Source organism: Arachis stenosperma, chromosome 4 (assembly GCF_014773155.1).
Source record: "Arachis stenosperma cultivar V10309 chromosome 4, arast.V10309.gnm1.PFL2, whole genome shotgun sequence".
In the NCBI taxonomy this organism is placed as follows: Eukaryota; Viridiplantae; Streptophyta; class Magnoliopsida; order Fabales; family Fabaceae; genus Arachis; species Arachis stenosperma.
Genome location: NC_080380.1, coordinates 43,457,813 through 43,472,046, shown reverse-complemented (window position 1 = coordinate 43,472,046; position 14,234 = coordinate 43,457,813). Strand labels below are relative to the sequence as shown.

At 34.0% G+C, this 14,234-nt stretch overlaps 1 protein-coding gene across 2 annotated transcripts; it reads left to right on the top strand.

The window, feature by feature from the left end:
• Positions 1-368: 368 nt before the first annotated feature.
• LOC130976336 (uncharacterized) lies at positions 369-5,912 on the top strand. Of its 2 annotated transcripts, XM_057901184.1 has the most exons (4): positions 369-512; positions 1,101-1,405; positions 1,766-1,882; positions 1,981-5,911. In XM_057901184.1, exons 1-4 carry the CDS (start codon positions 377-379, stop codon positions 5,314-5,316), a joined length of 3,894 nt encoding a protein of 1,297 aa, XP_057757167.1. In that variant the 5' UTR covers positions 369-376; the 3' UTR covers positions 5,317-5,911. The 2 variants fall into 2 exon arrangements, with proteins under 2 accessions (XP_057757167.1, XP_057757168.1); XM_057901185.1 differs by lacking the exon at positions 1,766-1,882 and having other exon boundaries at positions 1,981-5,912.
• The last annotated feature ends 8,322 nt before the right edge of the window (positions 5,913-14,234 follow it).

Genomic DNA, 14,234 nt, shown 5'->3' with positions numbered 1-14,234 from the left:
ATGTCTAAAAAAAAAGGGTTAAAAATTGATCTATATTTTAATTTTTTTAAGAACTAAAATATTCACTTTAAAAATATTTGAAAACTAGATAATTATTTTACTAAAAAATAAATTAAAATTAATTTGTCTGTCAAAATAAAATCTTAAAAATTAATCTGTATATTAATTTTTTTAAAGACTAAAATATCTATTTTTAAAATTCTTAATAACTGATTTAGCCATTTAGTTAATTACTGTTCTTTATATTTACCCAATACAAAATAAAATGTTAAGCGCCCTCCAAACAGTCTTAATTACTCTATCACCTTTTTTTTGTTATATCTTATCTATTCTCTGATTCTCCCTCTCCCGTAAGAAATCATATTTAATGATCTTTATGAGTTCACCGTTCAGCCATTTTAGTTTTTTGACGCAGCAAAAGCCGCGATCACGTCACGTTCCCTTCCCTCCTCTTTTCTCCAAAGCGGCAAAAGTACCAAACCCTCCCTCCGCCACCATTCCCATCCCCATCGGTACGCTCTCTTCCTCTCTCTCATTCCCATTCTCACTTTTCTTCTTCTTCTTCTCATCGCATTCCACGCTCCTTTGTTCTTCGTATCAATCAATCAATCAACGTCCTACCTACACGCTCTTTTATCCATTGCCTCGCGCTGTTTGCTTTTTTCTTCGTGCTATTTTTTCTTATCAATTCATCGATTTTGTTCGCTAGTTTTTTCTGCTGCTCCGATCACTCTGTGAAGTAGGTTATTTTTTTTTCATTTAACAAAATTCAAAAAACGATTATATATTTTATTTTATTTTAATTTTTAAAAATAATTGCTTATATACAGCAAATAATCATGCGTAAAAACAATGTTTAGGTTAGGTTTCTTTGATCTAGGTTAATCGCGTAATCGTACTGGACTGTAGCTGTTGTTGACCTAGGTTTGTGTCTGGATTCAAATTATTCATATATATTAGCGTTTATTGACAAATATGTTACTGGTTGTGACTTCGGAGTATAATGTTTGAAGCTTGAAAGGTGAATATTGTTCGTGTTTATGTTTAGTTCTGCAATACATTCCGTTGTTTTTATTTTCTAATGTGATAGCTTTGTGTAGTAAAAGATATCAAATTATCAATGGGGTTCTATGATAAGCATAACAATGCTGCTGGAAAGCTACCGGATTATGGAGCGATCTTTTTGTCAAATAGTACAACGAAGAGGGAATGTTTTAAGAAGGGACTTTTCGGTCTCCCTTCGTCTGCAATCCACTTTGTAGAGCAGATTAAGGCTGGCATGATTCTGTTTCTGTTTGAATATGAGAAGAGACAACTTCATGGGGTGTTCAAGGCTGCCAGTGATGGTGGTATGAATATCGTGCCTAATGCCTTTAGTTCGTTGAGGACTCAATTCCCTGCTCAGGTAAGAATCCATCCCCTTTCAGATAAGTTGGTGGGATTTGATTTGACTTCTATTTGGTGTGAATTTTGGGATTTTATGATGTGAATTTCTCTTTCAGATTTCGGAGTTTGGAGTGTTCTGTTTCATCCTTAGTTTCTCTTGTTTGTTCTTGCAATTGCAATTCGAATCTGTGTACTCTTTCTCTCTGTACTAGTCAAATTCTTCTGTCAAAGAAAAAGATGGAATCCTTCCCTTTTCTCGTTTTTTGAGTTTAAACTACAGTGAAACATTCCTTTCATTTGATTTTCATTTGTGCAATTTTCTTACTTAGGGTAATATTGTGGACTTGTGGTCTCAGTTTCTTATTGATGTACTATGTAGGTTAAGTTCATTCCAATATGGCATTGTAAGCCACTCTCACAAAGTGTATTCAAGTATGCAATCATAGAAAACTACTTTTCAGCCAACAAGTTCAACTTTGGGCTTTCTGAAAAGCAGGTTTGCTATTGTTTTGTAGATGATTAGTTTTGAATGAAATGTGAGTTTTCTTTGTAATGCAAATTTTACATCAATCTGGTTTTTGTGCTGTTGTGTAGGTCCATGAACTCCTACATCTGTTCAGTATGAGAAGGCTAGAACCAGAGATTCCTGAGAGATTATCATCTCGAATGAAATACTTGAAATCAGAGTCATACCCAATGGGCAAATCTGGAAGATCTGTTGATTGTGGAATGCATATAGAGTGTGTGAAAGATGATGGGCAAGGTGTGGGTGCTAGCATGTCACCAGTCATGCAACATAAATTCCAAGGAGATTCTATACAATACTATGGAGAAGCTGAATTTAGATTTAATGCAAGTGGCAGTGCAGCAAATAAGCAAGGAAGACCTGGTGAATTCTCAGTGGACACCTCAAGTGGATACATTGGCAACTATACGGCATCACACGATGATTTTGGGTATGCTTCGCATGAGAAAGAACATTATATGGATATGCATTGTGGGCCAACACTCTCATCTGGATACTCTAGAAGTCTGTCTGATAAAATTAGAGTTAATGGTGATGGTGTATCAACGACTAGTAGGTTAAGTGAAGAATTGAGACAGACAGGTCAGAGAATGTCGTTTTCAGATGATAATCCTGGTTTACATCATTCCAGTGCCAATTCAACAGACTTTTATGGCAAGCCTGAGTTAGAGCATAATTCTTTGATTCAAAATCAGCTGAGACCTACATCTGGTACAGTTCAGCCAATCCACCAACCGTTCTACAATTCTCGTGCAACACGTGGAGGTACGGTTTCTAAGAGCACCTTTCTGTACGATCCAGATTACACTCCAAGACCATCCCATTTAGAGCATAATTCTTTGGCTCAAAATCAATTTAGGCCAACTTCTGATAAGATTCAACCTGTTGATTCATGTGCAACACATGGAGATGTGGGTTCTAAGAGGACCTTTCTGTATGATCCAGAATATCCTGATTTAAATTTTAGTCAGTCTTCATCTGTGAGATTTAACAATGGTCCGAACTCAATACTAGAGAGTGCTCTTCCAAGCAACTGTGGAATGAATTCCTCGAGTAATCAAACACGTCTCATGCCTACAGAATTGAATGATATGAATAGATGCCACGATGTTGGCTATGACTTTCTAAATCATGGTCTGTATGGTAGAGACAGGGACTGCTTGCCTTTCAATGTTGCTAGGAAAGCTGACCAGATTGCAGCAGAATCTGTTGTATATGAGGGTCACAATGATATTCCTTCCTTAAACTCGTCATCATCCCTTGTTCCTCCTTCAGATATTGGAAGTGACAGAGTAAATGAGATATTTTCTTTGTTCCAAAATCGCAAATCATATTTGGGGGATGATGTCCATCCCATGTCATCTAGAGGAAATCTGGATCATGAGATGACACTGGAGAAGAATAATGAGTCATTTATTCCTGATGTTCCTTGGGCTAGTGAGGGTTATTTCCATGTCCAATATGATGATTCATTAGTTAATGAATATGATACTGAATGTTATGGTGATTGTCAAAATAGAAGTTTTGGTTATCCAAAGAAAAAAAATAGTGTGTTTTCTCGCTTAACTTTCATGCAGGATGTTAACAAAATAGAAAAAAGGAACAAAGCATCATATGAGGGATATGGCATGGACACCTCAGTTGATCAAGTGATGGAAATGGTTCATCAGAGCCATCATCAATGGATGCTGAAAAGAAAGGCAACACCATTAGTTAAACGCAACATAGCTGAAAGTTTAAAGGATAAAACTCCATTCAGTAGCTCCAGGGTCAAGAGTGATTGCAGTTCAAAGGATAAAATCCCAATAATTAGCTCGAGGATGAAGAGAGATTGTAGTTTGAAGGATAAAACTCAAATTAGCCCAAACATCAAGAAGGATTGCTCTGAACGTTCGACAAATGACGTAAGTATGGATTTGACTGCTGCTGCAAGTGGGGGCAATACCAATAAAACACCTGTTGTGGATTTCAAGCGCCGTAGCAAAGTTAGAAAATTTAATGATGAGAGTGAGATCAAAAGTTCCAATGAGAGCACCAATGCTGAGAATGTGGTGCTTGAGCTGCCAAAGAGAAGGAAGTTGATACGACCTAATTTCAACAAGAATTCCACTCCTGATAACAGGGGCATTCATCTTAGAATGTCTCAAAATGTACAAGCACCATTTTCACATCAAAGTTCTAATTTAAATAATGTGTGTCAAAATGGCTGTGATTTGGTCAAGATGGAGGACAACCTTAAAACCGATGCTGAAGGCCAAAAGTGCATTGGTTCTGTAGATGCTAGTACTCATGCCAAGGGATTTGTGTGTGGTGAAGGAGTAAGAGCAAGTGATCGGACTGCTGCAGGTAGTGTTCAATCAGAGTGTCTGGAGAACACTCAAAACCTGACCGCTTCTTCAGCTTCTTGCAAAGACCAGAGTTGCCACATCCAGAAAGACTTGCCTACAATGGATAGTATTGAGTCATATTCTGAATGGCAAAAATACATTGGTCAACCACATTCTGAAGATAAGAGTAGTCATGACAAGGGATTGGTGTGCGGTGAAGGACTGAGAGCAAGAGATGGGACTGCTGCAGGTGGAGATGGATCAAAGTGTCTGGAGAGCATAAAAAACCTGAAGGCTTCTTTGGCTTCCTGCAAAGACCAGAGTTGCCACATCCAGAAAGGCTTACCTACGATGGATAGTATTGACTCAGTATTTCCGCAAATGGAATCATTGCATTCAATTTCTCAAGACCATCATGCAGATATGGTCATATTATCTGCTGATAGACGTGTGAATGCTGAAGAAGTAATGTCACAAGATGGAAGCTCCTCATGTACTTTTGAAATAAAGGATGTCTCCGACTGTTTCCAGAAGTCTGATGATAAAAATGCTCCACATGAAAGTTCCTATGATATCAATGACAGCTTGCATCCAATTTGTCAAGAACATCATGTAGATGTGGTTGTATCTGCTGACGGTACTAACATGGAAAAAGAAATTTCAAAAGATGGTGGCTCCTCCTTTACTATTGAAGACAAAAACAGATCAGAATTCATACAGAACTCTGATCATGAAAAATCTCCAACTGAGACCTCTTCTCATGTCATTGAAGCCTATGAAGTGATGGACAGTGTAAAATCAGTATCTTCAAACGGAGAAGCACAGGATCCAATGTGTCTAGATCATCATGTAGACAAGATGAAATGTGCTGGTAGAGGTATTAATACTGACAAAGAAATTCCGAAAGATGGTGACCCCTCCCTTATTATTATTGAAGCTAAGGATGGATCTGGCTCTTTCCTGCACACTGGCAATGAAAACGGTCCAATTGCAGCTACTTTTCATAGCAAGGAGAGCTTGTGTATGACTGAGAGTGTCCATTCAGTGTCCCTCGATGCCGTCCATTCAACTTGTTAAGAACATGATGTAGATAAAGATCAAATGTGCTGCTGAAGACTGAAGCATTGACTCTTGAGAAGAAATGAGAGTGGCATCTCCTTGAGCTTTTGCTACCGAAGTTAACAATGGATCACTGGCTGTTTATGGAAGAATTCTGGCAATCATGAAGCTGCAATTGCAACTTGTGTAAAAAGATGTTTTGGCTGACATCAAGATTCATATTTCTCAATCTCTCAGATCCACTGGTATGAACTATCAATCACAAAATCAGGTTTAGGAGTAGGAAGCTCTGAGAATTTTGATGTAGACCCGACTGATTTTCTTTTTGGGGGGAAGCTGCAGTGCCTAGTAGATAAAGTAGTAGTTAATTATAATCCTAGTTTCCGGTTTGCGGATTCGATATGCTTCAACCGCTGGAAATAGACAATGTTCTTTTGTTCCTTTGCTAGTATATAATACATGTTATTATAGACTTGGAGAAATTGATCGCAGGCTATCAAATTTTTAAACTCTAGTTTATGCCTATGAAAAATGCACTTGACAGTTGACAAACAAAGATGAGTTGAAAAAAGGACATAAATTCATGTGTGAGAAGTGGGATCTGTATTTTTCTAGTTCAACCCAAACTTATTATCCGGTACTTTTTGAGTTGCAATAATGTTTTTCTACAAAATATTACAGCTCGATATTTTAATTATTGAAGTTATAATGCTTGTTATAAACCAAACATGAATATATCTCCGAGGTAATTACATTTTAGACCCATAGGAAATTTTACACGAATTTATAAACTTGCAATTTTGATGACATTGATGTTGAAATATATTCATGGAACGTTGCATTACGCATACCTTTTTAATCAAACATTTAATCCAATTCAGTTCTTAAAATTATCAGGAACGGTTCAAGAGTTTAGCATATAAAAAATTAAATAAAATTCTACATCCAAGTCATAACTCTAATCAAGTCTAACCAAGTATTTTAAATTTACACGCGCACGTTTCATTGTCATCTGCTTCTTCTTCTTTTTTTAAATTCGTGCATGTATGTTCTTTTTCTTTTTGTTATCTTTTTCTTTCGTTATCGTCATCACCAACAATACCACCACTTCATCTTCCTCCTCTTCCTCCTCCTCTATTTCTCATTTGAATTTCTTCTTTTCCTTTCTTTTCCTCCTTCATCATCATCATCATCATCTTTGTTATTATCATCTTCTTCTTATATATATCGTCGTTATCATTATGTTTAGTACTTGTAACTATTTTTGTTCTCTTTTTTAATGAATATAAAGCCTTTTTTTTAATTTCTTATAGTATCCCCTAATCTGACAGGCCAAAAACTAATCTGAGCTCCATTGAACGGTTTGTCGCTGGCCAATGGGTTGCTACATGCACAAGGCGGGATTCGAACTCACGACACTTACTTAAGCGGGCTAGTGAGCTAACCACTAGACCAACCCAATTTGATTTAAAGCTTTTTTTTTCACTGCAACATTTTGCTAACATTTTTATTGGTTCTGATTTTCTCTGGTGCCATCATTAAATAATTTCGGTTCATTTCTTAATTTATTTGAGGTTCATTTGGATCCAAAAAATGAATTCAATGTATTTTTGTTGATGATTAAGTCTGAAGGTTCTTGATACCCTAGAGAAGGGGAGTTGAATCTATGACCTTCTTTTAACTTTGATTAATAAAGCCTTAAACTAGAAAATGAGATTTGGCTTCTGTTTAGTCAGTGCATCAGATTATGGAGGAACAATTTCATTTTGTCTCATAAAACCAGAAAAACAGAATCAGAGTAGAAAGGAAGAAGGTGATACAGCCATATATCTTGGTTCAGTTGCCTTGTGTAATGCAACCTACATCCAGTCTCCATAACAACATTGGTAGAATTTTCACTATCTTTAAGTATTACATACACCAATTCTCTAGGACTCAACATAATCATATTTGAGACACATCAAACTTCAACATAAACTTGATTTGATTATGTAACTACCTAAACTTGACATGCTAAGTGTTTACCCAACTTAGTAAGGGATACCTCTCAAGTACAAAACACAAAACAAAATTACAACTAAAAGAAATATGAAATTACTCTTGACTTTTCTGTCAAGTGTTTCTCTCAACCTTTTCACTCAATGGCTTTTTCACAATACCTCTCTTTCTTGGCTTTTACCACTCAATTAAAGAAAGATATAATATTAAAACAGAAATACAAACAATAAACCACAAAGGAAATAATGATTCACAGCCTTGATTCTATGCGCTGAACTCAACTTCTGAACTAAAAACATTGTTCTTCATCTTGGCGGAGTGCTCTCTTTAGTGTAGGTGCAATGCTTCCAAGACTTTAAACTCAATTTCTGAGGATACACATTTTGCTCTCTCTCAGGTTCTCTCTCCTTGGTGTTCAATTGTAAACAAATTTTCTTTCTGTATCTTATTTGAGCCTCGGCTAGGATTTCTTTCTAAAAGTCAACTTCTTGATTCTTGGGCTAGTTGAAATCTTCTCTTCTCTCTCTCTTTAATCAACCTCAAAAATTAGGAATTTGAAATCAGGACTCAGTCCTGTAGCAGACACAGTAGCAACATGATTTACATTTTTCAATGAGTTTAGCAAGATCCAAACCCTTAGATTTGTGATTTGCCTCCAAGAAACGCTTTCAACCATTGATTCAAAGCAGAGAAACTTTACAACAACTTTTTTCATATTACTCAAAGTGGTAGTGTAGGAAAGAAGAAAAAAAGTGAAGCAATTGACTTGCATGTAAATGAAAATAAATTACCTTTAACCTCTAATCTTGCTTAGCATGCTTTTGATTATCTTGATTTGATATTATCTTACTTGATTAGCTTTTTCTTTCTTCTTCTTAGAAGCTTGAATATAAAAGTGAAGCTTTCCCTTTTTCTTTTTGTGTTTACCCGAAATGAACTTGTCTAAATCTTAGCTTAGGGTAGCTTTTCTTTTGCTTGGATGTTAATGGGCTTGGTTAGTGAATCATTTTCATTTGGCTGCTTCAGGTAATTGGGTTTCATAGGATTGGGCTGCAATAAAAATAATTTGGGCCTGCACACTCGAATCACATAATCACAATCCACTTGGTTATTAACCTAAATCAATTATGTTTGTCATCATCAATATGTTAATTATTTTTTTAACTCAACAATCTCTCCTTTGATAACAAACATAGTTTCAAATGATATAATCAAAGGAATTGACATAGACAGGTTTAAGACACTTCTCTTTGATGATACCAAGTAGCTTTGATGTACTCTCCCTTTCTTTCTCAATGGTTGCTCCCCCTTAACGTGTGCTCATCTACCATTCTTGTTTAGAGAACACAACTATACATGACAGACAAATGTTGCATAGAATTTCTTGAATGACAACTGCAACACCCTAACTTTTAGCATTTCATGATCGTACCAAAAGTTCAGGCAAACTTACCTCTAAACTTTTTTATTATATACTATCTTTATTTAATATTGAGCTTTCGCAAATACGAACCGATACTTTAATTAAGAACTCAAAAGGAGACTTTTTTTTAAATCACTTAACTATAAAAATATATATTCACATAGCTTTATATACATGGACTTATGTCAAAGAACCTCATGGGCAGAGATCCTTTTATTTAATATATTATTCTCTTCTTGTTCTTGTTCTTGTTATTTTCTTTCTCATCTTTCTCTTTTATTTTCTTACTTCTTTTCTTTCTCTCTTCTTTTCTTCAATCTTTTAATTTTTTTTTATCATGGTTCAACTTCACACTCTTCCCTCGCCTTTCCGTAATATCTTATGAAAAGGAATCATAAAATTCTTAAATCAACTGCGTCCTCTAAAACTTTTAAGAATTCTTCTATTTTCTCTCTAACTTAAATATTCTTAATAAAATGATAACAATAATATAAATAAGATAATTTAAATGATAAATAAATAATATTCTTAAAACTTAGTTTATAAAACCTTATTTTTAAACTTTTATTAATTATTTTCTAAATCACGAATTTTTTAATATTCTATTTTTAACCTTAATATTTTATAAAAGTATATTTGAAACTCTCAGTTATTTTCATATTTATTAAAATAATCCTGAACTTTTATAAAATACCTGTTTTTATCCTCCGTGAAGAATTACCATATGTTCATAACACGCAGCGGAAGAAAAGAAAGTAATCCTTAAAGATCTATTTTGTGCTTAAACTTTATTCCAATAATATGTAGATCAGATCTAAATACCTTTAGACGCTTTAGTAAAAACTTTATTCTTCGATTGTACGAAGACTCTATGCGTATCCACACTGAGACCAACCTTTGCTGTCAACTCCTTGACCAATGGACATCTGATCTAAATTGAGAAACCTCTTGCAACTCTTTACACACTATAAAATTCTTCTCTAAAAATTAGGCTCATATACATTTATGTGTGTAGAAGTAAAAAAATAAAACCCATGTGTTTTATTCTCGTCACTTTCCTGTACTCTTGACGTATATATATAGTATGAGATTTGTCATTGATTTTAAATTTAAATCTCAATTCAAATTTATATCATATCTTGAAATTCTAAATCTGAATTCTTTAAATTTATGAATCATATCATAACTCAATTTGAAAACAGAATCAGTTAGGATCTCATCCAAATTTAGAAATAAAATAACTAATTATTTTCAAATCTCATTTAATATTCTTGGTGCACGAAATTGCAATCACACTTTTGCAATCCGCACAACTAACCAGCAAGTGCACTGGGTCGTCCAAGTAATACCTTACGTGAGTAAGGGTCGATCCCACGGAGATTATTAGTTTGAAGCAAGCTATGTTTATTTTATTATTCTTAGTCAGGATATTAATTAAAATTATCAGTTGGAATTATTAGAAAAATAAAAGAGTGAGGAACAGTTACTTGTTATGCAGTAGTAGAGAATATGTTGGAGTTTTGGAGATGCTTTGTCTCATTTATTCCTGTAATGTAATATTCAACTCAATTGTTTGTGAAGTTCCATCCATGGCAAGCTGTATGTAGGGTGTCACCATTGTCAGTGGCTACTTCCCATCCTCTCAATGAAAACGGTCCAGATGCTCTGTCACAGCACGGCTAATCAGCTGTTGGTTCTCGATCATGTTGGAGTAGGATCCATTGATCCTTTTGCGTTTGTCATCACGCCCAGCAATCGCGAGTTTGAAGCTCGTCACAGCCATTCAATCCTTGAATCCTACTCGGAATACCACAGACAAGGTTTAGACTTTCCGGATCCTCAAGAGTGGCCGCCATCAATTCTAGCTTATACCACGAAGATTCTGATTAAAGAAGCTAAGATATGCTTATTCAATCTGATGTAGAACGGAGGTGTTTGTCAGGCACACGTTCATGGGTTGAGGGAGGTGATGAGTGTCACGGATCATCACCTCCTTCATAATTAAGCGCGAATAAACATCTTAGATAGGAACACACACACGTTTGAGTGAAATAGAAACAATTGCATTAATTCATCGAGACGCTGCAGAGCTCCTCACCCCCAATAATGGAGTTTAGAGACTCATGCTGTCAAAGTGTATAAAATTCAGATCTGAAAATGTCATGAGGTACCAGATAAGTCTCTAAAAGTTGTTTAAATAGTAAACTAGTAACCTAGGTTTACAGAATGTGAATAAACTAAGATAATTGGTGTAGAAATCCACTTCTGGGGCCCACTTGGTGTGTGCTGGGGCTGAGACTAAAGTTATCCACGAGCTGAAGCTTTTCTTGGAGTTGAACTCCAAGTTATAACGTGTTTTGGACGTTCAACTCCGGATCATGACGTGTTTCTGGCGTTTAACTCCAGACAGCAGCATGTACTTGGCGTTCAACACCAAGTTACGTCGTCTATCTTTGCGCAAAGTATGGACTATTATATATTGCTGAAAAGCCCTGGATGTCTACTTTCCAACGCCATTGAGAGCACGCCAATTGGACTCCTGTAACTCCAGAAAATCTATTTCGAGTGCAGGGAGGTCAGGATCCAACAGCATCAGCAGTCATTTTTCAGCCTAACTCAGATTTTTTCTCAGCTCCCTCAATTTCAGCCAGAAAATACCTGAAATCACAAAAAAACACACAAACTCATAGTAAAGTCCAGAAATATGATTTTTGCCTAAAAACTAATAAAATTCTATTAAAAACTAATTAAAACATACTAAAATCTACATGAAATTACCCCCAAAAAGCGTATAAAATATCCGCTCATCAATTCTCAATTATCATACTATTATTATATTCTTGGTGTTAGCAAAGAATATAATAATATTCTATTCAAATTAATATAATTATTTATTTGATCAAACCAAAATAATAATTAAATAATTCTATAGCAAAGATTAGAACACTCGTTAGTGTGTGACCCCATAAGTTCAATACTAAGCGGGTAGTAAATTAGTCATACTAAATTTACTAATCAAGGTTGGTGTCTAGCAACACTCCTCAACGATCCGATAGTATGAAGTAATATATTTTTACTAAGAACCTTAGAAGAACAAAGTATAATTCCTTCCATCTTTTCAGCTCTTGGTTAACCCTTAGAGTATGGTTTAATTGTCAAACTCTAACTTGTTACCATTATTATAATGAACTGTGAATGACTTAAGAAACTCATTTCTTCATTCATTCAATTCTCTTGACCAAGATTTTATTCATCTCAGTCATTATAATCATAGAGCTCAAACTCTTTATCGAGAGTTGACGGATTTCTTATTAACTAATCATTAATTCTACAAGTATTTAAATCATACTCAATGTCCATTCAACTAGCACCCTAGGGTATTAGGTGTTCGGAATCAAAGTATAATAAATATATTATTAATTACTGTGACAGTCGCAAGTCAAAGGAAACTCTATTACTATGTTCATTTTGAGAATACCCTATTGACAAATATGCGGTAATTATAACCATTAGGAATTCTCAAAGTGAGTCAGTTCAATGGTCATATCTCTATATGCACCATCTATATATATAATTTAATAAATGAGATCTATTAATCTTCATCCAATAAAGACCATTATATATATATTGATCTTTCCAAATTATTAATGTCCTTTTAATAATCCTATGATCAAGAACAATTTAGATTAAATTATAAAAGATTTATCTCTTAATATTATGATAACTATCACAATGAGAAATTCCTAAATTTAATCAAAAACCTTATTATATTAACATTTTAATATAATAACAATAACAAATTATTTGACACATGATTGATTGGATTGTGGTCATACTACTTATTCCCAACAATCTCCCAGTTGCACGAGAGCCCATCATGATAGATTGATTCTTGGATATACTATTATCACAATAATCTCCCACTTGCACTAGAGCTAATCAATCATGTGTAAAATTTTTCAATGCACATTTGTGTTTATCAAAACTCTTTTGACCTTAAACACCTTAACTTTTGAACATATGTATGTGCTTGACCTTTTACAAAATACACCTAGTGCATAATAAATATCATGTTTTTTCAAAACATGAAATCTCCCACTACAATAGTGCATAATTTATTTTAAGGATAATCCTTATTGAACATGACTATAAAAAATCTAAGTAACCATTAAATTTATCTTTATAGAATTGTATCATTATACAAATAGGCTACTTTTTCAAAAGTTAGTTTGACGATCAAACTTTTTATACTTATAGGAGAAAGTATATCCTCTATTGAGTGATATACAATTCTAATAAAAGTAATTGTATACTTTCTTTAAGATGGAATCCCTCCGTACTTTATTTATTACCCAAAATATCCTGAAACTTATATAATTATAAATTGTATCTCGATTTTTATATACAAATACAATGTTATCCTTCAAAAATAAGGTTTAATATTAATCTTCGTCTTATACTAAAACCAAAATCCTTAGTCCTTTCCTTTCAAAATATTACTTGCATTTTAATCTGTTTTCGAGTCTTTCGGTTATCGATTTTTCTCAACTTTTAATTTAATCTTTCAACAACCACATCTCATCAATTTCCTCAAAATACCACATTATAACAGTCCCAGAACCATTAAAATAACCACAGTTGAACTGTTTCTCATACCCAAACTAATAAATCACAAGCAACAACAATAATTCAACATAAACTCATTCAAACTCAAACAATAATCAACCAAAAACATTCACTTATCAAATTCATATTTAATTATTATAAAGTTACCAAATCCTACCTCCATACGAAATCAAACCAACGAAATCTCTGAAAAAGTTTTCTGATTGAGCTGCTGAAGAAGAAAATGTTATGATGAATTGTTTGTGCCTCCTATAACTCTAATTAGCCGAATTCAAAGAAAAGAAAAATTGCGTTGCTGTCAATTTTTATCGGACAAAAATAATGCCAACGTATAAAGGAAAAGAATACAAACATTTTTATCGAATTAAATTTTTTATTGAAATTACGGATCACAAAAAATTGAAGACGGAATTTTGGTGGGAGTTACAATTCTCTCCATGCAAGCTTCGGTCTCTCTTTCTCTCGGCTTCTCTCTTTTTTTTCCACCGTGCATGCAATGGAACTAAAGGAAATTGGATGATGATGATTAATGTAACGAAAGTAATTAGGCGTCATACTTAAAGGTGATGCGCGGTTATATATTTACATGTGTATACATATAAACCACTCTTTATTTTTCTTTCTTTGATTCTCTTATGGCTTCGGCTCATTAAATCAAATGGAGCAAGGCCTATTAAATCAAATGGAATAGGATTATGATTATAGTTATTGATGATCCTAAGCTAGGTGTCATGCTTTTTATCTATATATCTTTACATGCAAGACGTTTAGCTTTCCTTATCTTTGTTATTATTATTTTTTTAATGACTTCGGCCATTAATATATTATAGTATAGTAATAATAATAATAAAATGAAACCAAATAATAATAATAATAATAATAATAATAA

What these genes read in the sequence shown, in the direction of transcription:
- LOC130976336 (XM_057901184.1), top strand. Translation starts at nt 377, where the DNA reads ATGAGTTCACCGTTCAGCCATTTTAGTTTTTTGACGCAGCAAAAGCCG. An exon ending in CACCATTCCCATCCCCATCG is followed by an intron (nt 513 to 1,100) that starts GTACGCTCTCTT and finishes AGCTTTGTGTAG; the next exon opens with TAAAAGATATCAAATTATCA. An exon ending in GGACTCAATTCCCTGCTCAG is followed by an intron (nt 1,406 to 1,765) that starts GTAAGAATCCAT and finishes TGTACTATGTAG; the next exon opens with GTTAAGTTCATTCCAATATG.